Below are 24,640 nucleotides of genomic sequence, written 5' to 3'. Positions count from 1 at the left end.
TGAGGTTTATTCACAAACACATTTTCTTTAAGATCAACCCACAGGAAGAAATCAGGACGAGTCAGGTCTGTGGAGATACTGCCCCCTGTCTTTGACAAACACTTATTATTCCTTTAATGGCGTTTACTCTCTGGTATTGGGTCGAATTTGACCCATGTGACTCAAAGTCCCACTTGTTCTAAACGCTCTGGAAAAATACAAGAAAAATATTTAGAAACAAAAGAATTATGGATTTTTTTCAACTGTCAGTGACATTTGGGCCACTCTGTATAAGGCGCACACACACACACACACACACACACACACACACACACACACACACACACACACTGCGTTTACATACAGACGTGCACATTCTACACGTCTCTATTTACATACGTGTGCCGTTTATAAATGACCCTGTGAAAAACATGGACCCAAGAAACTGCAGCTCAGGGGACGGACTCAAAACACCTGAGTCTCGTCGTTGTGTTTGACTTTTGCCGTTAGAGTTTGACACGGTGTTTTATGAGAGCAGGAAATGTGTAAGAGAAAAAAAAATAAATAAAAAAGTACAAAAAAATAATAAATAAATAAATAAAATAGAAGCAAAGAAAGAGGTTTATATACTGATAAAATTAAATTAATAAATAACATAAATATATATAATAAAATAATAGTAATGATATTGATAATATGATAGTACTATAATACACACATACATATAATATAATAGAAATAAAGCAAATTAAATACAATATAAATGGGGAAGAGGGTCATATTCTGGGCCCCTAAAACCCTGGGGCCCCTGATAACAGACCCTTTGTCCCCAGATGTCGACTCCCCTGGACGTGAGACTCACAGCTGGAGGATTTTATCGAAAATGAGGGAATATTTTAACATTATCCACAGTGACGAGCTTTTAAAATACAGAACAATTTGAATTTGTTTTTTGTTTCGTTTAGTTTCTCTCAGTCTCTCGTCGTCGCACAATAATAATAAATAATAATCATAAAAACGATGTCTGCAGGTCGTCGGTTCAAATCTCACCCTCGACATAAACGTTGTCTTGATGTTAAAATGTTTTGAGCCTCGAATGTGGAAAAACTCTGAATAAAACTGTGACTTTACTTAAATTTACGTCGTAATTTTGCAAAATAAATATTAGTCAAAGGGATTTCAGAAAAGCTGAAGCTATAAAAAAAAGGACAAACAAACAGACATGGAACGAACCAATCAGACGAGCACACACGGCGCTAACAAATACACATTTTCTATTAAAGCTGCACTGTGGAACTTTTCAGGAGAAGGGCATGACACGGTCTTGTTATTGTTTTGTTTATAGTGTCACGGCATCAAACTTATCCCACGTTTAACGCACGAACAAACCTGCAGATTTACGCCGAGTTCTTCTCTCAAACTGAAAACACTGTGTTCCACCTTGTGATGTCATCATGTGGTGATACAGGAAGTGCTCCACTGTGTTTTTAAACTCCACACACCTTCATTTATAGAATCATTTGGATCATTTCAGTCCTGGAGTTGTCTCTTATCTCGACTGAACTAAAGGTAAAAGGAGGAGTTAACATGAAAACTACCACTTGATGACATCACAAGGTGGAACGTCGCGTTTTGAGCTTTGGAGATGTAACAGACTAATAATAAATGAAACAAAACACAACTCCAGGTCTGTTTTTTGAGGAGAACATCATTAGAACGTGACTTTTGTGTAACATGGGCCCTTTAAAAAAAAAACAGGAAGTATCATTTCCTCTCCACAGATCTGACCTGTAACTTGGCCTGGTGGAGGAGTAGATATGTTTAACACCAGACTGTGGAACATTCTAGGCAAAGTAACGATATCTCCTTGGAAACGGCCATCCGTAAAGTTACATAATCCATCTTTAGGACCGTGATGAAGCGTCTGGTATAAAAAAACATGACATAAATGTGTAAATTTACGTAATTCTGAGTAAAACGTGCACATTTTTGACGACTGTTGACCGTCTGACCGTGAAAATGACTCTAAACTGGACCGTCCCCGCTCTCCCCCGCTCTCCCCCCTCACCCTGGGGTCCCACACCTCCACCACTGCGCTCTCCCTATTACGGCTTAACTCACCGTGATAAGCCCATCCCTTTAACAGCCTCTGTCCCCGTCCCGCAATCTGCTCTTCAGAAGCACCCTTTTGTTCCGTAAGCTCCTTTCGCTCCCTCCTTCACCTTATTTATTTCCTTGTTCCTCCCCAAATAACAGCGGCTTCGGGACGAGCCTGGAAACGACCGAAAAAACGACAAAACTCGGCTCCTATGGAAGTTCCCGGGAAGAAGGGAATACAGTGGAGAAAACCGGGATGTATGGAGAGAGAGAATGAAAGGCTCCGCGCTGTCGGAAAGTTTATAGTTTGGGAGAGAGGGAAGCGGCGGTGGCCAGCTGCACGAGGGGAGATAGCGCCGAACGCCTTTTAATTCTCAATCCCTACAGAGCCTTTGAAAATTACCAATCTTCTTATCACAGACGCCGGCTGCTTATGCAAATTGTTGTGGAGTGGAACGTTTAAACGGAAAATTACTCGACAGCATTTTTCCTCTTGCTCCTTCTCCTCTTTCTCTCTCTCGTCACTCTCTCTTCACTCTCTCGTTCTCCTCTCTCCTCACTTTCTTCTCTATCTTGTTCTCCGCTCTCCTCCTTCTCTCTTCACTCTCTCTTCTCTCATTCTCCTCTATCTCGCCTTCTCTCCACTCTCTTCTCTCCCCTCTGTTCTCTCTTTCACTCTCTCCTCTAACTCTGCTCCTTCTCTCTTCTCTCTCATTCTCCTCTCCTCACTCTCTCGTTCTCCTCTCTCTCTTCTCTCTCTCCTTCTCTCCTCCTCACTCTCTCTCATTCTCTCTCCTCCTTCTCTCTTCTCTCTCGTTCTCCTCTCTCCCCACTCTCTCTCTCGTTCTCCTCTCTCTCTCCTTCTCTCTGCTCTCTCCTCCTTTCCTCACTCTCTCTCGTTCTCCTCTCTCTCCTCTCCTCACTCTTTTTTCTCTCCTTCTTGTCTCTCTCTCCTTCTCTCCTCTCTCTGCTTCCATCTCTTCTCTTTCACCATTTTCTATTCTACCCCTCTCTCTCTCTGCCTTTCTCTCTTCGTCCATCTCTTCTCTTCCTCTACACTCTCTTGCTTCTCTTGCTCCTAGTTCCTTCTCCCTCCCTGTCTCTTTGCTTCTCTCTCCCCCTTTCTCTTCCCCTCTTTTGCTCTTTTCTCATGGCTTGTTTGTTCTCTCTGCCTCTTTCTCTACCTCCTCCTCTCCTCTCTCTTTTCTCCATATCTCTTACTCTCCTTCCTGTTGCCTCCCTCCAACTCTCTCTTTTCTTCTCCCCCTCCTTTGTCTCTCACTCTGCTCTACGCCTCTCTCCTCATCTATCTCTCTCCTTATATCTCTCCCTTCCTTTTTCTCTCTCCCTCTCTTCCTCCCACCCTCGGTCCTTATCTTTCGCTCTCCCTCTCCCTCCAATTCACCCTCCTTATCCTTAAGCCTCTGTCTTCTCCCTCGCTTCCATCTATCTCCTTCCCTCCGCTCTGTAGAGAAATCCTCTCTCTCTCCTTCCATCTCTCCCCTCCTCCCTCTCTCTTCTTTCTCCCTCCCTCTCTCTCCTGCCTTCTCTTCCCCTCTCCACTCTGTACAGAAAGCCTCTCTCTCCCTCTCTTATCCCCCTCCCCTCCCTCCCTCCCTCTCCCCTCCCTCCCTCTTCCCTCCCTCTCTCAATCTCTCCGCTCCATACAGAAAGCTCTCTCTCCCCCTCTTTCTTCTCTCCCCATCTCCTCTCCTCCTCTCCCTCTCCCCGCTCTGTACAGAAAGCCTCTCCCTCCCCCTCTCTCCCCAGATGACTTGCCTCTCTCTCCCCCTCTCTCTTCTCTCCTCCCTCTCTCCCCCTCTCTCTCCCCCTCTCTTCCCCCTCTCTCTCAGTACAGAATCCTTCTTTGAGTGTGAGATAAGCAGATGACTTGCCTCTCTCTCCCCCTCTCCTCTCTCCCCCTCTCTCTTCTCTCCTCCCTCTCTCCCCCTCTCTCTTCTCTCCTCCCTCTCTCCCTCTCCTCCCTCCCCCCCCTCTCCCCCCCCTCTCCTCCCTCTCTCCCAGTACAGAATCCTTCTTTGAGTGTGAGATAAGCAGATGATTTGCCTCTCTCTCCCCCTCTCTCCTCTCTTCTCTCTCCCTCTCCTCCCTCTCTCTCTCCTCCCTCTCCTCCCCCTCTCTCCCCCTCTCTCCCCCTCTCTCTCAGTACAGAATCCTTCTTTGAGTGTGAGATAAGCAGATGACTTGCTGTTGCGGTGCTTTGAAGCGCGTCAGGATTTAAAGAGACTCCAGAGCGAGCGCTGGCCTGACGCTGCCGCTCGCTCGCTCTCTCTCTCTCTCTCTCTCTCTCTCTCTCTCTCTCTTTGTACCTCCTGAAAAAAAACACAAATAAAAAAAAAAAAAAAAACATAAATCCATTTGGGAAAACATGGCTTCCCTGCTCCGACATGGCGGCCGCCCGAGGAGACGCTCCCTCCCGCTAATATTCCGCTGAATCTTGTATATTTTTTCTGAAGTAATTGACATGTGTGAATGAGGCCGGCGTTGGAGAGAGTAAATTGCGCCGCCGGCCGTGTTAGAAGTGAATTTGAAAATGAAAGGGGATAATACGAGCGCTTTCAGACTGAAGGGCTGAATGAGACGTGAATGAATGGAACGAGATTGGCGTGTTTTGCTTTTAGAGACGATTAAAACATGTTGACGAGCGCCTTGTTTCTTCTGAACGGCCTCTTCACAAATTATTAGAAGAGAAAAAAAAAAGCTCTTCACAGCCGCAGTCGAAGGGGACGACGGAAAACACAGCTAACACGGGGATGCTAGCACAGAAAACGCAGCTAACACGGGGACGCTAGCGAGTTTGAAGCACTTAAAACAGAAAATGCAGCTAACACAGGGACGCTAGCACAGAAAACGCAGCTAACACAGGGATGCTAGCACAGAAAACGCAGCTAACACAGGGACGCTAGCACAGAAAACGCAGCTAACACAGGGATGCTAGCACAGAAAACGCAGCTAACACAGGGACGCTAGCACAGAAAACGCAGCTAACACAGGGATGCTAGCACACAAAACACAGCTAACACGGGGGCGCTAGCACACAGAACGCAGCTAACACGGGGGTGCTAGCGAGTTTAATGCACTTAAAACAGAAAAAGCAGCTATCACGGGGACGCTAGCGAGTTTAAGACAGTAACAACAGGAAGTTACTGCACCTGCCAGTAACTTCCTGTTGTTACTGTCTTAAAGTACTCCTGTTTGCTACTCAAGTACAAGTACAGACTCAGAGGTAAAAAAGTACTCAAGTGAAAGTATCAGATGAAAAAAAAAAAAAAGATTTAACTGAAAGTATCAAATTAAAAACTGTTCTTAAGTAAAACTACAGATACAAAGGTAAAATGTCCGCGGCGGCAGCAGTCTCAGCAAAGACTCCCAGACTTCCCCCACCCCAGACACTTCCTCCAGCTCCTCTGGTGGGACCCTGAGGTGTTCCCAGATGAACTCCTCTCCACAGACTTGCACTGCACCAGAACAGTCACTCAAAATTATTATCGCTGAACACATTTTCTCAGTTACTTCCCAACACAACTAGCATGCTAACAGCACCGAGCAGGGCTTTTTACATTAAATCTGCACTGGGGCGAAACTTCTGCGCAGCACCAGGTCTCCAGAGCCACAGGACACAGGTAGAAGAATCAGCACATTACGTAAAATATACCGTAAAAATACATGAGTGGGTCAATACGAAAATCAAATCAATGTGACGAAGCAACGCCACGTTTAAAGCTACAGAGTAAAAGTGTTTTTAATGTTTAAAAGGGGCAAAAACGGGCACAGCCACTTCAAAACACAAGGGAGTCGATGTGGGGCCCAGAATTTTACCCTCTGCCTATTAATTTATATCAGAGGGGGGCCCATATAAACCTTCTTGCCCCTGTCCCCCAAATCTCTGTGGACGGCTCTGCCCATACAGTTGAATTTACTTGTGTTTTTTGCAGCAATTTTCTCACAGATTTATGCAAAAAGTTAAACCCGAAAAGGCGAAGGAAACGATCACGAACGTTCCTAACTGTAAAGGTGGGACAATCCATTTTCCCTTTTTCTCCGTTTGAAGAGACTGGAGCCGCGGTCCAGAGGAAAATCTCACAAAGGTTAATTAGGAAATAGTTCATCCGATTTGCCCCCTCGCCAAAAACCAAGAGGGAGATTACGATTCTTCTGCCCTGAGCGAGAACTAAACCCCGGACTTCAGCGCCCGCAGCAGCGCTCACCCTGCAAGACTCTTCCCACAATTAGCCCAATTAGTGTTTTTCGTAAATGCGTCTGTTACGATGAACCGCACAGAGGCGTATTTTCTCTCGTGGTTGTAGATAAACACATGACTCTCTAAGTGCAGAGTGTCACCGTGGCCAGAGGGGGCGCTCAAACACGGACACGGGCACACTCCAAACGCTGTAAAAATAAACCTCCTTTTTTTATTTCATCTTCTTCAACACTTCCACTTTAAATAGTCTCTGAAGTTGGACTAAACCACGGAGGGAGAACTACACTGTACAGCCACATATACACTGTAACTTCAAAAATACGTGTAGTACTATGACGTTGTAGTACTTTTTGACTGCTCGTTCCATCTTTGAGTCGGAGCATTTTTCAGGCGTGAACAAAATAATAATGTGCCGTGTGTCTTTTCTTCACGAGTGGCTATAATCAACAAGACAAAATGTGTTTTTCAAATCAGAGTTTTAGTTGCTTTTCTTCTGTTCTATTCAAAATCAACCCACAGGAGGAAAGGACTGAAGCGGCCGCCATTTTGATTGTTTCGTTTTGGTTTAAAAAAAATTCTAAAGCTCTAAAGTTAAAGCGGCCCTACTGTGCTCGTCTTTCTATAGTTATAATCTACGACACTCGAGGATCGTTATGTTAGAATTTACGCATTTTAAATCACAATATTCATCTGAAAACGACTTAATAAAAGAAACAAATCCGCGTGAAAAAACCGCGCCGTCCAATGGGAGCTGACGAACGCAGCCGAATCCTACGAGTATCACCGATTAAGAAAATAAAACTGGAGAAGGAAGAAGTACGTCACAGTGGGCGTGTCACAGTGGGCGTGTACAGGTGGAAGTTAAACAGAGGTAGATCGGCAAAATGGCGTCTAAAGCAACTAAAGATTATAGTGGTCCCTGGTTTATCGCGGGGTTACGCTCTAAAAATAATCCTTGAAGTATCAGTTTTATTTTTTACATTATTCTCTCTGTTTTTGTCTGTCAAACCCCTCACCACACACTTTATACACTTTTCTCACACAGGCGTTAACATTTCCTCACTTTTCTCTCTCGTTTAAACTCTCTCAAAGTTCAAACCTTCGTAGGCGTCTTTGTCGGTGCAGAACGTTTCATCGACATTGTGGGTTTTGTCGGGGAGAAAACAAATCGCAAACGTACAGCACTTCAGAGTCACACTGAGATCCAACGTTTATGTAAATTTGTCTGAACACATTCTGTACTGGACAGGAGACACGGCACGGAGGAGACTGATGGACAATGGTCTACAGTCCAACAGCCAATCAGGACGCACGACACAATGGTCTACAGTCCAACAGCCAATCAGGACGCACGACACAACGCACATTCATTCACTACACAACTTCAGAATCTCAATGAAAAGAAACGACTAAAACGTGGATAAACATCTGAACAGTTCACAGCGTCTACAGCGTTGTGCCTGATTGTCCAGGCTCGTACCAAGTTACTTTTTTTTTTTTTTCAAATTCCAAAAAAAAACAAAAAACCAAAGCAAGCCACAATTGTCTGTAATGTGTCAGTTCGAGTTCCCAGCCTCCCTCTCGTCGCTGCTCTTAAGTGGTGCAAAGTGAAGGCCACCTCTGAAGGTTTAACACAATCTCCCAAAAAACAGCTGCTGCGTTCCGACTCTTTTTGGGCCCAGCCTTGTGTTTTATTTGATTTTTGTGCCTTTTTTTTTGGGTTGTTTTTTGGGTGCGAGACACGCCATTAACTCCGCGCCTCACTTCCATTTTCATTTTCCTTGATAGAATATGGAATGCTTTTTGTTCATTGCTCCGATTACCGCTGGAAATTGCTGAAAGATTTGTTTGTGTTTTTAAAGTGCACATTCATACATTTTGTTACCCGTCTTTATGATGAGTGCTGCGTTTGAACGTGTTTGTTTACTCACACAACAAGAGGCTTCAGAATGAACTGCTTTTGTAATTTTTATGTTTGTGTGTGTCCAGAGGCAGCTGAGGAAGAGGAAGTGCTATCTGATCGTCATCGGAGCCGTGGTTTTGGCCATTGTCATCATTATCATCTCAGTGTCGGCAAGAAAGTAAATATTCGGTGAGTAATACTGACTTTGAGGGGGTTTCTGGGGAATAAATGTGGTTAGTACTGAGTTTATTAAGTTAAAGAGGAGGTATTACACTTTGGTGGGGTATTAACGCAGGCCATGGCTCAAATTGCCGTTCGAAGTGCCGTTCAATGTACCCTTTGATGTACCGCTCAAGTGTCGTTCAAAGTACCCTTCGATGTACCGCTCAAGTGTTGTTCAAAGTACCCTTCAAAGTACCCTTCGATGTACCGCTCAAGTGCCGTTCAAAGTACCCTTCGATGTGCCGTTCAAAGTACCTAAGGACACAACAATCACTTTCATATTCCCAGCTGTCTGTCGTCCAAGTTCTAACCAGCCCCTTCCTGCAAATCAAAAAGACTTTATTTATCCCCAAGAGGAAGTTCAGATTGTCGGTCTCTTCAAACCTTCATCTGCCGTAAACCTCCGTACTGAACCGTCACGACAGTTGGGAGGGAGGAGTTATTGTGACGTTCTGGTTGTATTTAGCTTCTGCGATGTAAAATAATGTTGGACCAATCAGATTCCAGAAGGGAAATAGTTTTAACAATAATAAAACGCGATAATAAACACAGTAAATGTAGATGGAAGCTAAAATACAGCACATGTTTGTTTCTGCTGTTCTCACCGTGAGCAAATTGAAGTGACTTTCTGTTCAGTGTTTCTTGCATCGCTCCTTCAGACATTTTGTTTTTTCACTGTCAGAATCTTTTGAAAATGCCAAACTGGTTTCGAGAGGTTACAGTTAGAATAAGGAACTGGTAAACCCGTTAAGTTTTGGATTTTGGGTAAGGTTTAGGAGCAAACGTGTCGCCTAATTTGTCCAGGTGAACTGTCTTATCGATTGTCACTAAACCCTTTGTCGTACTTAATTTGACTTTCCGCTTCCCATATGACCACAGACTGTATAAAGACGTGACTGAGTGAGTTTGCCGTCGTCACAGCGTTAAGCTCCAAATGAAGCTCATCGAGGCTGGAGCAGGTGTAGAGGCGAATCTGGAGCAGAGTTACATATTTGGAATTCTGACTGTGAGTGTCATAGCAACCAAAGAGCCAATCCAGAGCGAGGATGTTGAAGGTAACGCCCTTTCCCGCCCGCACCACTAGATTAACAGGGAGCGGACGCTTAGCAACGCTGTCAATCAAACCTGTTGCTAACGCTAACAGGAGCGACCTCGGGGAAAGAAGGACCTGATTTGTCTGTTATTAATGTTCAGATCTTGATTTACAGACACAATAGTGAAATAAAAACCCCAGGATCATGTAGAGGGTTAATACGAACATTTAAGACCAGAATGAGTCTGAAGCAGCAGAGACAGAGAGAGGACACACAGCTTTAAAAAAATAAAATAAAATAAAAAACCTCAAATTAACAAAAAAAACAAAAACAAAAAAACTCAAATTAACAAAAAAAAAACCCCAAAAACCCCTCAAATTTACTAAAAAAACAAAACAAAACTCAAATTAACTAAAAAAAACAAACAAACTCAAAATAACAAAAAAAAGAAAATAAACTCAAAAACAACAACCTCAAAATAACAATAATAATAATAAAACTAACTAAAAAAAAGAAAAAAAAAATGCTAAAAAAAAAACCAAAACAAAAAAAAAACTTTAAAAATAAACTCAAAATAACTAAAAAAAAAAAATGAACCCCAGGATCATGGAGAGGGTTAGCACGAACATTTAAGACCAAAATGACGAGTCCATGGCGCAGGAATCGCGCCCATGCTCACTTCCTGTTCGTAGCGTGGTGCTAGCAGGTTAGCTATGTCCATTTATATAAACAGTCTATGCATGTGACACATTTGACAAAACAAAACCGTTGTCGCGCTCTGATTTCAGTGTTATTATTCCCCTCAGGTTGAAAAGCAACAGTTTTGACAAATATTGCTTTTCCTCGTTCTCGACGTTCGATACGAGATGTGTCTGCTTGCATAAACTATCGATCTGCACCTATTTTCCACAGAGGAGGCAGGAAAATGGAAATCCCTGCGAACAAAGCTTTCTATTCATAAAACACTGGTACAAATCAATACTCCCCACGGCGACGGGGCCCATGCGGAGCCACTGTTAGCGGTTAGCAGGTTAGCAGTTAGCGCCTTGAGGCAGTCTTCAGGCTAAAAATAAGAGAGACGTATGGCACAGAGCAGACGGGCTAAAGATAGTGTGGGTTTGACATGTGAGTTCACTTTTGGCCCCGGGCGCAGACAGACCCTGCTCTTGTAATGTTAAATTAGTTAAAGGAAAGCATCTGGATGGGGCTTTAAACCGTTCAGATCTGTGGAGAAAAGGGACAAAGATCAGGCAAAAATAGAAACATGGCACAAAAGAAAATGTAGGTTAAAATTACCTGAATGAAGATTTGACCTAGTTTTGAATCAATTTGACTTGATTATAGTAAAATGATCTGCAAATGACATAAAAAACTGGAAAAAAAAACAAGCAAAATAAGTAAAAACTAATTAAAATTAACATAAAATATTCTTATCATTATGTAATTTTAAGTAGTTTATTAAGTAATTGACTTAATTTGCAGTATTTGTGGGAAAGCATCGAATACACGCTCGATAAAACTAAATTATTTTTATGAATGCTGTTTATTTATGTGTCTTTATTTATAGAGAAACTGTCTTTTTCATGGACGTCCTGTTCAAATACAGAAAAAATACAAGCAAAACCAATACGTCCATTTAAAACGTTAAAAACAGGAGCAGATGTGAGTATAAAGGTTTGTTACCACATTATTAAATTGCGATTGTGGCACCAAAGTCTCCAGTTTTGCTTAACCTTGAAATATATTAAATTTTTGCGAATCAAAACAGCCAAAAGCCCTTTTTTTTCCCATCTCAGTTTTCAGTCCTTAGCCTTATACAACCGTGTCATCTTGAATTAAATGTTCCTGTTTCAAAGATTACCGAGCGAGAGAGACATTCAGGCAGTCTGTCGTCGTAGTCTCTTATAAAAACATTTTACTCAGTGCTGTTTTCTTCTAACAGATTCGAAGTCCGACTCACTTTTCCGTAGAGTTTACAGATGTTGTAACGTCTGGGGATCAAAGATACAGACTCAGGGTAAAAACTTGAACAGTTACAAACACGTAAATATAAATGTTGATTGACGGAGCAGATAGTAGAGAGCGGAGTTGTAGGTAGTGGGGTCGGAGGCTGAGGTCGTGGAGAGCTGGGTCGGAGGCGGAGGTGTTCGTACCGGTCGTGGAGAGCTGGGTCGGAGGCTGAGGTGCAGGGTAGTTCCGAGAAGCGAAATCTGGTCAAAAAACAAGAAAAGGCAGCCGAGTTCTGTGACGATAATCATGAAACTAGGACACACGGCTGATCTGGCGGCGTGCGTCCAGAGGTGGAGGCTTGATCGCTGATTGGCTGCAGGTGCATAGTGGGCGGGGCCAGAGTCTCCTCCCAGCTCCAGGCTCAAACACAGAAGGGAGGAGGGAAAACAGCACAGAAACACAGGGACAGACTGGGATCGTGACAACAGTGATGGATGTTGGGGCCAGTCTTGACTGTAAATAAGTTCTATATGGACTAAGGAGCTGTTTTAACGCCTCCCACAAAAAGGGGGCAGTGTTGACACATAAAACTGAACATTTTACTTTATATCAGGTTTTAGCGGCAAAACTTTTATAGGAATGAGTTTTCCATTTAGCCAGAAGTGCCACCACAAAGAAAAGGCATCCATCCATCCATCCATTTTCTTCCTCGTATCCGGGTCGTGGGGGGGGCAGTAGTCTCAGCAGGGACTCCCAGACTTCCCTCACCCCAGACACGTCCTCCAGCTCCTCCGGTGGGACCTCAAGGCGTTCCTCCAGCGTGTCCTCAGTCTTCTCCGGGGCTCCTAGACAAGAAAATGCAGTTTAGAGGCATAAATGGATGGAGCAGAAGTCAATATTATGTGATGAAATATGGTGCTGCCCCCTTGTGGTCGTGCCAAACCTTCAGCTCGGGTGTGTATTTAGGTAACGCTCAACCTCAGCCCTGTGAGGCCGTTTAGTGGACACTTTTAGCACAGTTAGCATTTTGTTTGTTTAGTTGGCTGTTCTGTTTAACTTCCACATTCACACTTCAGAATCACATTTTACCTTTAACTGTTTCTAACTGTTCAACTCAAAACCTTGATTTGCGCCGTCTTCTCGTCTCTTTTGTCTGTCACATTAGTGTCCTCAACTTTAAATGTTACTTAAATATTGCACAGAGACATTCAGAAATTATAAATACGAGCATGTATTTAAACAACTCAGAAAATCAGCTTTTGTTTCTAAATTATATCTTAAAATGGCCGACACGTCTGGACGAGTCGTGCAAATAGACAAAGTCCACAGCAAAAAAAACAAAAAACGAAGAGCTAGAAACCAAATCAAATTCAAAATTGATATAACACTAATTAACGGATTAATTTATAGGCTGAAATAATCGTTAAATACAATTAAGGGGGAAACAAAAGCAGCACGAGTCAAACAAGCACTTTTAACGTCATCATCACAGAAAATAATAAAACAAAATAAAAGAAACTCAAAGCATCGACACATTCCCCAAACTGGACGCTGCAGGTGACAGTGAAAATGTGGAAGTTATGTAAAAGACACAAGTAAAATCTGTCACTGGACGAAGAGTCGTAGGAGTGAAGACGTTTAGCTGCTCGTCCAAGCCGCGGCTTGGACGAGCAGCTAAACGTCTTCGCTTCTACGACTTTTTGTCCAGTTGCAGATTAAACTTTTAGCCTTTACTCTGGATCAGACCTGGACGACTGAGGGACATTCTTAATCAAAAAGTTTCACTGACTTTGAACGGACTCATCTGTTTAGACGAAGCAAATGTCACTGAGCTGGAGGCAGGGGGCGGAGTCTTTGGTGGATTTGTTCAGGAGCGACGCCGAGGATGAAGAATTCAGTGGATTTATTGATTTGGAGTGAGATCCAGAGTAAACTTGTTGCTTGTTTTTATTCTTTATTTATCTGATTAACTGTTAATATCTTACGTTAACAAACCAGACACGTGTTCAGTTCTGTCTGTGCTTCATGGAGCTGAATAAATATAAATGTGTTACGTTAGCGTTAGCGTTAGCATTAGCGTGATGTACTGATATTCAGCCTGTTGTTCCACATTTTATTATTATTATTATTATAACTTGACTTTAAAGATAAAATGTCTGTTCTTGGTCTTGGATTTTGCAAAATAAATTTCCCCATAAATGCGACTTATACATGTTTTTTCTTCATTATTGTGCATTTTTTGGCTGGTGCGACTTATAGCCCAGAAAATACGAAACTTGGATTATTATTATTTGTCTTTTAGTTCAGTGCACACTTGTTTTAAACTTTCTTGGCTGCACTCTGCTCACAGCAATAAAGACAAACGAAAGGCCTGGTTTTCCATCTCAGTGTCATTCAAAACTAAATCTCCATGGAGACCAAGCAGGTGAAAAAGTTCCATAGTGCACCTTAAATCAAACTAGAAATGTAAGGTACGATTGTGTAGTGAAGTCTTTGGGGCACTGAAACTATTCCCAAAGTAAATGATTATATAGTTCAGTCATTACAAGACGCACCGAATGTTCCGAGCGTTTTAAAGCGTTTTAAAGCACTCCTCCTTGTGCAAACCAAAGCTCGTTTAGTGAATATCCTCTCCGTGGACTTCATAAATCCTTATCTTATCTCATATTAAAAAAAGCCACTGCTTCAGAAGTCTCCAGCCTCCCTCCAGTTTCCGGCACAAATCCCTTTTTGCTTGAGTGACGGAGATCCAAGATTAGCTGCTCTTCTCGTTCATCGAAAAAAAAACACACCAAATTCTGGTCTTTTTGGCAGATGAGGCTGGATTACTAACTGCTCCGTCCATCCCCACAGGAGCGACATGTTTGAGAGAGCGGGATGGGGTTTAGGGCCGCAGCAGTTGTTAGCTTTGGCAAAGTCTACACGTTTTTTTTTTTAAATAGAAAAGAAATATCCAAAAAATGAACAAACTTGGATCCTTTCTGTCCGTATTTAAGTCGTTTTAGCAAAGTGGAGTTTGCGGCGTGAAAGTTGACCTGGTGATGATGATTTAAAGATATAGTTGAGTCTGTAAACATCAGTATGTGCGTAAAGAAGCGACTAAGTGAGTGTGAAGTCACCAAATGAAGCTCATCGACGCTAGCAGTTATAGCGGCTAATCTGGAGCGGAGTTTAATTTAAGGAATTGAAACCGTGAGTGTCATAGTAACCAAAGAGCCAATCTGGAGCGAGACTGTCGACAATGAAGCTCCACTGGTTTAGCAGGGGGTGGGCGCTTAGCAACGCTGTCAATCAAACCTGTTGCTAATGCTAGCGGGAGGAACCTCGGGGAAAGAAGGACCTGATTTGTCTGTTATTAATGTTCAGATCTTGATTTACAGACACAATAGTGAAATAAAAATGAACATTTAAGACCAAAATGACGAGTTTGACCAGTAAATTGGAGTCGATGGAGCTGGAACTGCACCCATAAAACTTCCTGTTTTTAATGCGGCGGCTAGCAGGTTAGCTATGTCCATTTATATAAACCAGGAGTATCAAAACTTTTCATATTAAGGGCCACATATAAAAACACAAACAAAGCCGAGGCAGATTGAGGGCCACAGACTGGTCGCCAATACAGTGAATATTCAAATCTGCGTTATTATTACAAATTCGACTGAACTACTAGACCTTTATTCACGCTCACATCCTCAGTGGGACACATTAAATATTTGATACGGGTTTGTTAAAGTAGATTTTCAGAAATATACTGTAAAAAGTAGTTTAATGTAATATGGGCCTATTCACCTGGAAGCGTCGGGGCCAAGAAAAATGAGTCTGAGGGCCAGATTTAGCCCCTGGGCCACAGTTTGGTCTGTGGTGAAGAGGGAGGTTGTTGACTCCAGGGGCTTCGACGCTTCATCTACCAAATGTAGAAAGTCTAATTGTTCAAACATAAACAGATCATGGAACATAATCTTATTCTTAATCTCATTTTTTATAATTATGAACATATTTATAAAACTTTAGTCCAAAATGTCCCTGTTGTTTGGTCCGTGTGTGAATGTGTTTTAAATCTGTTGTGTGAATGTTTTTCTCGGGTCTATTGACGAGGACGGGTCAATTGGCGTCTTTGAGCTGCGTTTACGGAGCGATCAGTAAACGCTCCTGTTCAGCTCTGAGCTTTTGTCTGACGCTCAGGCTGCTCTTAATAACACTCCCCCCAGACTCTGACAAGTGCACTCTGAAAACAGAGAGAGAAAGAGAAGAAAAGACGGAGAGAAGAGGGGAGAGAAACTGCAAATGGAGAGAGAGAAAAGAGAAGAGGGAGAGAAACTCTGCAAATGGGCGTCTGGAGAAAGAAAAAATATTAGAAAAGAGGGAGAGGAGAGAGGAAGAGGGGAGAGAAATTCTGCAAATGGAGAGAGAGAAAAGAGAAGAGGGAGAGAAACTTTGCAAATGGACCTGTGGAGGAAGAAAAAAGAGCAGAAAAGAGGAGAGAGAAATTCTGCAAATGGGCGTCTGGAGAAAGAAAAAATATTAGAAAAGAGGGAGAAGAAGAGGAGAGAGGAAGAGGGGAGAAAAATTCTGCAGATGGACCTGTGGATAAAGTCAGATGAGTAGAAAAGAAGAGAGTGAAAGAGGAAGAGTAGAGTGAAAGAGGAAGAGTAGAGTGAGTCAGAGACAGAGGCAGAAGCATGAGATGGACGTTTACCGTCAGGAACCTCACTCTGAAGACCATAAGGCACCACCGCCTGCAGACTCCACCCACATCAGGACCTGCAGACTCCACCCACATCAGGACCTGCAGACTCCGCCCACATCAGGACCCGCAGACTCCACCCACATCAGGACTTAAAACTTTAAATTTAGAACTTTCCAAATATGTCACAGTCGATCTGTTTCACCACATGAACTTCTTCCATTTTAAACCAGAATCCTGATCCTATTTTGAGAAGTGTTTGTCCGTGTGTTAAGACAGAACAGAACATCCAGAACATCCAGAACATCCAGAACATCCAGAACACTGCTGCTCGGGTCAGGACTAGAACCAGGAAGTATGAGCACATGTGTCCTGTGGCTCCTGTGGCTCCTGTGGCTCAGAGACTTTAAAGCAGCTCAGTGTGAACAAGTCTCTCCATGGACCAGCACCAAAGAACATCTCCCACATGAGCCACAAGAACCATCTCACATGAGGAGGACTAGACCAGGACTAAACCAGGACTAAACCAGGACTAAACCAGGACTAAACCAGGACTAAACCAGGACTAAACCAGGGCTAAACCAGGGCTAAACCGGGTCTAAAACAGGATGAAACCTGCTGACAGGCCTCGACTTGGACCATGTTTAAATCCAGGCTTGCTTCTGTTTAGCTGTTGTGACTGACTTTTATTCTGCCTCTTCTGTGTTAATGTTCATTTTGTGATCATTTATGATTTGATTTGTTGTGTTGTGATTTTAATGTCTTTCTTATTCTGTAAAATACTTTAAATTACTTTGGACCAGTTGTGCTGTACAAATAAACTTTCCCCGTCCGTCCGAGCGCTGGGAGAATATAAACCTCCACAAAACTGGATCTTTACACGATTCAGGCGTTGAACACTGGACGTTCTGTGTCAGACGGACAGCTGAGGTACCTTGGATGTTGCCGTGGTTACAAGTGTATTTCACAGTGGTCTATTTTCCAGAGCAGACTTGTAAAAGTGCATAAAAAGTGTGCTCTGGTGATTTGGAGCAGATGCAGGAGGCTCGGAGCGGGCGAGCAGGGCCCATACATCACAGTAATGACTTTGACGATGACACAGACAACTGGGGAGCTCCTCTTCTCTCAAATCAATAGGCTGCCTCTTTATGGCTCCCTAAATAACAGCATAACTGCAGCGTGACACTTCCCCTGCCCTCACATCCAGAGCACATCTCCTTCTGAGGCCGGGGATGGTTTAATATGCACGTCAGCTCCCAGCACTAAAGCCAGCGGACACGGAGTTCACGAGGATCAGGAAGTGGTCTGCTGGGAAGACACGGAATTATGACAGAGCTGAAGACGGCGGCGGTGTAGCAGAGATTCAGTGGTTTAGTGGTCGGTTTGTTCACAAACACAAAAGACGAAGGTTTGATCGCAGCTTTGACCATCGCGTGCTGTCAGGGCGTCGTTAAGCAAGACACTTCAGCCACCTGTCGGAATAAGGAAGAACAGAGGAACATTTAGAATCGAGGAAAACAAATGATGAAAGTTTGGTCTAGATGAAAAGTAAATTAATACTTGAAAAATGAAATAAAAAGTCAGATAAATGTGATGAGAAACATAAGTGAGGAATTGCAAAAGATTAAACAAAGACTAAACCAGGACTAGAGCTGTACTAAACCGGGTCCAAACCAGGACTAAACTAGGTCCAAATCAGGACTAAACATAGACTAAACCGGGACTAGAGCTGTACTAAACCGGGTCCAAACCAGGACTAAACCAGGTCCAAACCAGGACTAAACCAGGTCCAAACCAGGACTAAACCGGGACAAAACCAGGAAAAAAAACAAAAAAAACAGGACTAAACTAGGACCGAATCAGGATTGAACCAGGATTAAGCCAGGACTAAACCAGGTCCAAACTGGGACTAAACCAGGGAAAACACAGGACTAAACCGGGACTAAACCAAGACTAAACCAGGACTAAACCAGGGCCAAACCAGGACTAAACATAGACTAAACCGGGACAAAACCAGGAAAAAAAAAAACAGGAATAAACTAGAACCGAATCAGGATTGAGCCAGGATTAAGCCACGACTAAACCAGGTCCAAACTGGGACTAAACATAGAATAAATTGGATCTAAACCAGGACCAAACCAGGGCTAAACCGGGACTAAACCAAGACCAAACCAAGACTAAACCAGGACTAAACCAGGACTAAACCGGGACTGAACCAGGACTAAAACAGGAGTAAACCAGGAGTTTTTATGTTAATTAATTTGAATTTTCGGTTGTTAATTTTCCGTTTTCTGACTTTAATAAAAGTAACTTGTGCTTTGCGACACATTGACCTGGCGAGCGTGCCGTGTATGGACCCTCTGCATTTGACCCAAAGAGAAGTGATCCATCTTTAGATACAACATGATACACACAGCTGTGATTAAAACTCTCCAGTGTAACTCGCGTCGTTGACATTTAAATAGATTTCTGAAAACGTGTCCTGACATTTTCCCAGTCGAGTTTCTCTCTTATGTAATAATGGAAACAGCAAAGCATTTTCTTATTTTTGTTGTGAGATTTGAGCCTTTAATCCAAGTGCTAATCAAATGCACAAACTTTTACATATTACGAGCCGAATTTTAACCGTAAACATTCATGCACCTTTCCCCTGATGAATATTAAAGAACTCTTTGGTGTATATGTGTTATATTTAGACTCCAAAGCAGCTTTAACCGGTATGAAACAGCAGACACACTCGCCCTGAAAGAGGCTTATTCAAATGATGTAAAAAAAATAAAAAAAAGTTGACAACAGCGTGCGAGGATGCAGGAAACGCGCCGATATGACACGTATAAATATTCAAATATTACTGGGACTGTTAGCGGGGTTCAGGAGAAGCACTGCGCAGTATTATAAACATCAGTGTAGTATTTATTGTTTATTAGATGTGGATTTGAATTCGAAAGGCTGGAACAGATGAAAGAAAGCCTCGTGTATTCTGCATCAAATATTAGACCAAACACTGCCAATGTTTTGTCTGTGTTTGAAAAGAACATGGCTGCCGCAGTCAGGACATATTTTTTAGTTTTCTGTTTGTTTTGAAATGTTCATTAAAAAGTTGGTAGCGGACGATATTGCGGCGTTGTTTTGTGTGCGCGGTCGACAGCTTTCAGTAGTGACACCAACACTACATTTACTCACTGACGAGCGTGCGGGGCTACGAAATGAAAATATGGATTTGTTGTAAAGCAGGAACATTCTGCAAAATGGACTTTTCACCAATTTAAAGCGTGTTATAGTCGTTTTCTTCTCATTTACTCACTCGAAGTCGTGTTTGGAGGGATTCATGTTTGAGTGTAATCTTTAATTGACTATTTTCAAGACGTCGTTTGTCGATCTGCCCCCGTTTAACCTCCACTGTGACACGCCCACTGTGCCACGCCCACTGTGCCACGCCCACTGTGACATGCCCACTGTGACACGCCCACTGTGACACGCCCACTGTGACACACCCACTGTGCCACACCCACTGTCGTCTCCTCTCTCCTTTCCTCTCTCATCTCCTTTCTTCTCTCGTCTCCTTTCCTCTCTCGTTTCCTCTCTTGTCTCCTTTCCTCTCTCATCTCCTCTCTCGTTTCCTCTCTCGCCTCCTCTCTTGTTTCTTCTTTCCTTTCCTCTCTCGTTTCCTCTCTCGTCTCCTTTCCTCTCTCGTTTCCTCTCTCGTCTCCTTTCCTCTCTCGTTTCCTCTCATTTCTTCTCCTTGTCTCCTCTCTCATGACTGTGACGTACACGCCCACTGTGCCACGCCCACTGTGCCACGCCCACTGTGCCACGCCCACTGTGACGTCCGCTCTTCCTTCTCCAGTTTTATTTTCTTAATCGTCGATACTCGTAGATTCTGCAGCGTCGCGTCGTCATTTTGGTACAAATGTAAAAACGCTCTGCTCTAGTGTGACGTGCCTCTGTCCATAGGGGGCGCCACAGCGACACGACTCTTTATCGTCATGATGTTTACGGCGACGTCAGCTCCTATTGGACACCACAGTTTATGAACTTGAACTCAGCTGGACTTGTTTCTTTTATTAAGCCGTTTTAGATGAATATTGTGATTTAAAATGTGTAAATTATAACAGAACGATCCAGTGCCACAGATTATAACTATAGAGACACGAGCACAATCCGGCTGATTTAAATTCTACATTAATTTAAATCATTGTGTTTTAATCATGACCTGGGCTCCACTTCCTGTCCACACCAGATACAGACAGAATTAGTCTCGTTGATTTTTGCTTTGTGAATATTCCTTCATTTAAAACGTGTTCATTGCTAGAAAAATATGTGTAATCTGTTGTTATTGTTAAGAAATCTAGCTCCATCTGTGCCACAGCATTAACACAGCACCACATTCACTTTCACTATGCGCAAAAACCTTTACTCTGCAGAACGCACAAGCCGCACCTCACAAATGTGTAGAATTCTGCATTTATGACTTTATATTGAAAACAGGGACTAAACCTGGAACTAAACGAGGACTAGAACAAGGCGTGGGCAGCCGGATTAAGTCAATGCTAGCGTACGTATGTGTGTCTTACAAACGTGGATGAGACCCCGTTCCAGCGCCGTGAATGCCGCTCGTACTTGCAAAGCTAGTCAACTCCTTCGCGCTCGCTATCGTTAATCCATGTCTATGAACAAGAGTGACAATAAGCTCTCTGTCTGAACTGAAATCCTCTTAGCGGGCCGAGCTTTGTGGGTAAACTCGCCTCATGCTAATGCTAAACCCCATTAGCTTTAAGGGACTAGTCGGCTGCATTGAGATTAATGGCTGGGCGAGTGCTTGATTTAATAGGGTTATTTCACATCTTCAGGGGAAAAATAAACAACAAAGTTAATGCGGGACATTTGTCACTGGCGTCCTCGTGTCTGCGCGCGGAGAGGCGAGTTTCAACGTTTTATTTACGCAGTTGGACAAAAGAGGGATGGTCAGAACGCAGCAGCCAAATGATCTTGTTTCAAACGGGGATTGGACTTGGCAGCTGTAATAAGTGCAAATATAGTACCGATTTATTTTGAAAACGCCGATTCAAACGCTATATAAATCAACATCAACTCTCAACGCTCCACGCACTGTAGCCGCAAACAAACCACTTTTAAACGGCTGCTTTCAAGGACACGTATTATGAAAAATGGTCTTTTTTGAGCTTTTAATAATGTTATAACCACAGACTGTAGATATGAATGGACATGGCTTAAAAAAAAAACACGGATACGGGCGGGAAGGGGCGTTACCTTTAACAGCCTCGCTCTTGATTGGCTCTTTGGTTGCTAGGATATTCACTGTTGGAATTCCAAATAAGGAGTGAAGACGTTTGGCTGCTCGTCCAAGCCGTTTATTCAGTTCTGGTCAGATTGCTGGTTTCAACCTTAACAACTCTATTAAACCTGTAATGGCTGCCTATTGTTCTCTTTGTTCCTGTTTGTTTTGTTGTACTCTACGTGAGGATAGAGTACAACTGTTAATTTTATGATGATTATTCGTGATTATTTATGTTTTGATTTGTGTGATTTTAATGTCCTTCTTATTCTGTAAAGCACTTTGAATTACTTTGTGTACGAAACGTGCTGTACAAACAAACTCGCCTTGCCTATCAGACCCAAAACAAACAGGAACAAAGAGAACAATCGGCAGCCGTTACGGGTTGAAACTGGAGATAAAAGCTGTTTTGAGTTTCATTGCGGTCAGCGACTCCTTCAGACAGATATAAGGCAGTGTCCATCAATAATCTGACCAGAACTGAAGAAGACACTTGTAGGAGTGAAGACGTTTAGCTGCTCGTCCAAGCCGCGGCTTGGACGAGCAGCTAAACGTCTTCACTCCTACAACGATTTGTCCAGTTGACAGATTTAAACTTTGCTGCGGATCAGACCTGGAGGGACGACACAGATACAGGATATAGTTATAACTCATATAAACACACCTGGAGTTGTATTTAAATTTAACTTCTCGTTGTCACAAACTGTTTGGTCCACTGTTAGTTTACACGTGCATGATTTTATTTATTTTTTTGCCATTAACACAGATTTAGAACAGCTTTTTCAGATATTAAAAGTGAGAGAAGCTGGACCGCCCAGACACAGCCAATCAGCTCTCACCCCAAAGCGACATAGCGACTCACGCGGCTCTTTCTCTCACGAGTTTAATTGATAAAACGTTTTCTAATAACATGAGAACAGCGTGTAGTGGTTTGATTTTTCTGCTTTTACAAACGCACTTTCTGTACGCACTGTTCTGTCTCATGAGGAAAAAAAAACGTGTTCTCTGGCTTTAATCTTGTGTTATGTGTTGCTCTGAGCTCCATAAATCATTCCCTTTCAATTTTCCCATGATTGTGACGTCAAAGGTAGAAATACTGCGCCATTTTTAAATCCATAAATCATCACGAGATTTGTTCTGAGCATTTTTACTGTTAAAATGTGTCAATTACAAATGCATTCTTATATAAGCGCTGCAGTTAATGATAATGTGTATTGTCTTTACATATGCCTAATTTTAGCCCAATAACAATAAGTAAATAATGGATATGTTGTGTTTTATACTTACAAGCAGCAAGAGGCACCACTTTACGATAATGTAAACCTGGATTTGTTAAGAAGAAGCAAATATCTTGTGTATTTTTATCTTAAATCCGAAGCGTTGGTTAAAGGTCCCATATTACATAAAAGTGACTGTTATGAGGTTTAAGCCGTGTTTAATGCTTGTAGTGAAATCAATATATCACCGAGCCAAACCATCGGAGAAGAACCAGGACCACAGGGGACATTTTCTTACTTTTATTTTCTTCTCCAGATGGTGAAAACTGAAAGAGTGCAACAGAAAACAGAGCTGAGCCAAACACAAAAGTACAGCGCATATATCCTGCATAAAACTCCACACTTCCGCTAAATAACGTGAAAATATAGATGATTGGACATTTATTAACATATTTACAAACTTACATCATTGTCTTGAATGTGCCTGATGGTGGATGGTGACAGATGGTGACAGATTCAACGCCACATCTCACAGGAGTCTTTGTTTACAATGAGAAACGGGAAACCGGAAGTAGCGCGGGAAAACCGGAAGTAGAATTATCCCGCAATATTTAATTTTTTTTTTTTACTCAAACCACAATTAATTATGAAATACTTATGCAAAACACTTGTAAATAATTATAAAACCCTTTTCTATATTTTTAATACATTTTAAACATATGAAATTATTTATTAAGAAATCAATTACATCAAAAACACACCTGGAGTTTTTTATGTTTTCATTCACTGACTATTATTAGTCTGTTACGTCTCCAAAGCTCAAAATGCTCTGTTCCACCTTGTGATGTCATGAAGTGGTAGTTTTCTAGTTAACAGCTACATTTAACTAGTTTGATTGAGATAAGGGCTATTCCAGGACTGAAATGATCCAAATGATTCTATAAATGAAGGTGTGTGGAGTTTAAAAACACAGTGGAGCACTTCCTGTATCACCACGTGATGACATCACAAGGGGGAACAGAGAGTTTTCTTCAGTTTGACAGAAGAGCTCAGCCTAAATCTGCAGGTTTGTGCGTTAAACATGTGAATGAAACAAATATAGATGAGAAAACGGCGTGACGCGTGCGCTTTAAGGCGGTATTTTTGCGTTTGACGTGAACAGTTTTCCTTTAGACCTCTTTTTAAAATCGGTTTGATCATCTCCTCCGTTACAAACCCTGCACCTCTGCTCCTCCGGCTCCTTCTTCTCCTGCGTCTGCGTGACAGATCCGGCTAAGCCCCTCCACGGAGAGACGCCCCCCATTTCACCTGTTCAACAAATCACTCAGCTTTGGCTAATCTACCGACCGCCGCACGAGCCGCTGGAAGAGGTGCATGCTGGGAGCTTATAGACACACACACACACACACACACACGCGGCGTCTCCACTTTCCCTGTGTTTCTTTGGAGCAGAAAGTTGGCATTTCTTGATTTGAAGGCAGGATTAAAGGTCATGAAAAGTATTTAGACGGCAGAGCTAAACTTTTGGACTAATCATTCCTTTGCAGCTTTTGAGTTTGCTGGTTCGCTCAGATCACCGTTGTCACTGTATTTTTGTGGCGACAGGGCCTCTCCCACTCTGCCAGTAATCCTCCCAGCGAAGTTTGGAGTAAGCCGACGGCACGGGGAAAAGATAAATAAGGATTTTTATTTTTTTTTTAGTCATGAAAAATGGCATAGCACTTTCACTTCCTGGCTGTGTTTATCTGTATTACACTTTCATATATAGAGCCTCTCGCAGTAACTTACACAGCGCGGAGTTTGTGAGTCATTTAAACTTATTCTATACAGTAATTACGTTGCGTTCTGCTGTTCGGAGGTGAGAAAAGCATTATTGTTTTGACACAAGTGGCTCTGAAGTGAAGTGTAGAATAAGCTAAAGGGAGTTTCCTGTACGGTGCTTTAGGGAGAGAAAAGCCAAATGTATTATTTTTAAATAATGAGAATATATTAAAAAAGTGGATGTTACAGAATAAATGTGAATAGAAGAAGTTATA

At 42.6% G+C, this 24,640-nt stretch overlaps 1 protein-coding gene across 1 annotated transcript in view; it reads left to right on the top strand.

Moving 5' to 3' along the window:
* tsnare1 (T-SNARE Domain Containing 1) overlaps nucleotides 1–24,640 on the top strand; it is a 266,917-nt gene that overhangs the window by 224,707 nt on the left and 17,570 nt on the right. Inside the window, exon 10 of the mRNA XM_055227705.1 lies at nucleotides 8,288–8,390. Coding sequence (XP_055083680.1) covers nucleotides 8,288–8,383 — 96 coding nt within the window. The 3' untranslated portion in view covers nucleotides 8,384–8,390. The remainder of the gene's footprint in view (nucleotides 1–8,287; nucleotides 8,391–24,640) is intronic.

Source organism: Periophthalmus magnuspinnatus, chromosome 16 (genome assembly GCF_009829125.3).
Source record: "Periophthalmus magnuspinnatus isolate fPerMag1 chromosome 16, fPerMag1.2.pri, whole genome shotgun sequence".
NCBI classification, from domain to species: Eukaryota; Metazoa; Chordata; class Actinopteri; order Gobiiformes; family Gobiidae; genus Periophthalmus; species Periophthalmus magnuspinnatus.
The sequence above is the reverse complement of the archived record's forward strand: the minus strand, read 5'-3'. Positions and strand labels throughout refer to the sequence as shown.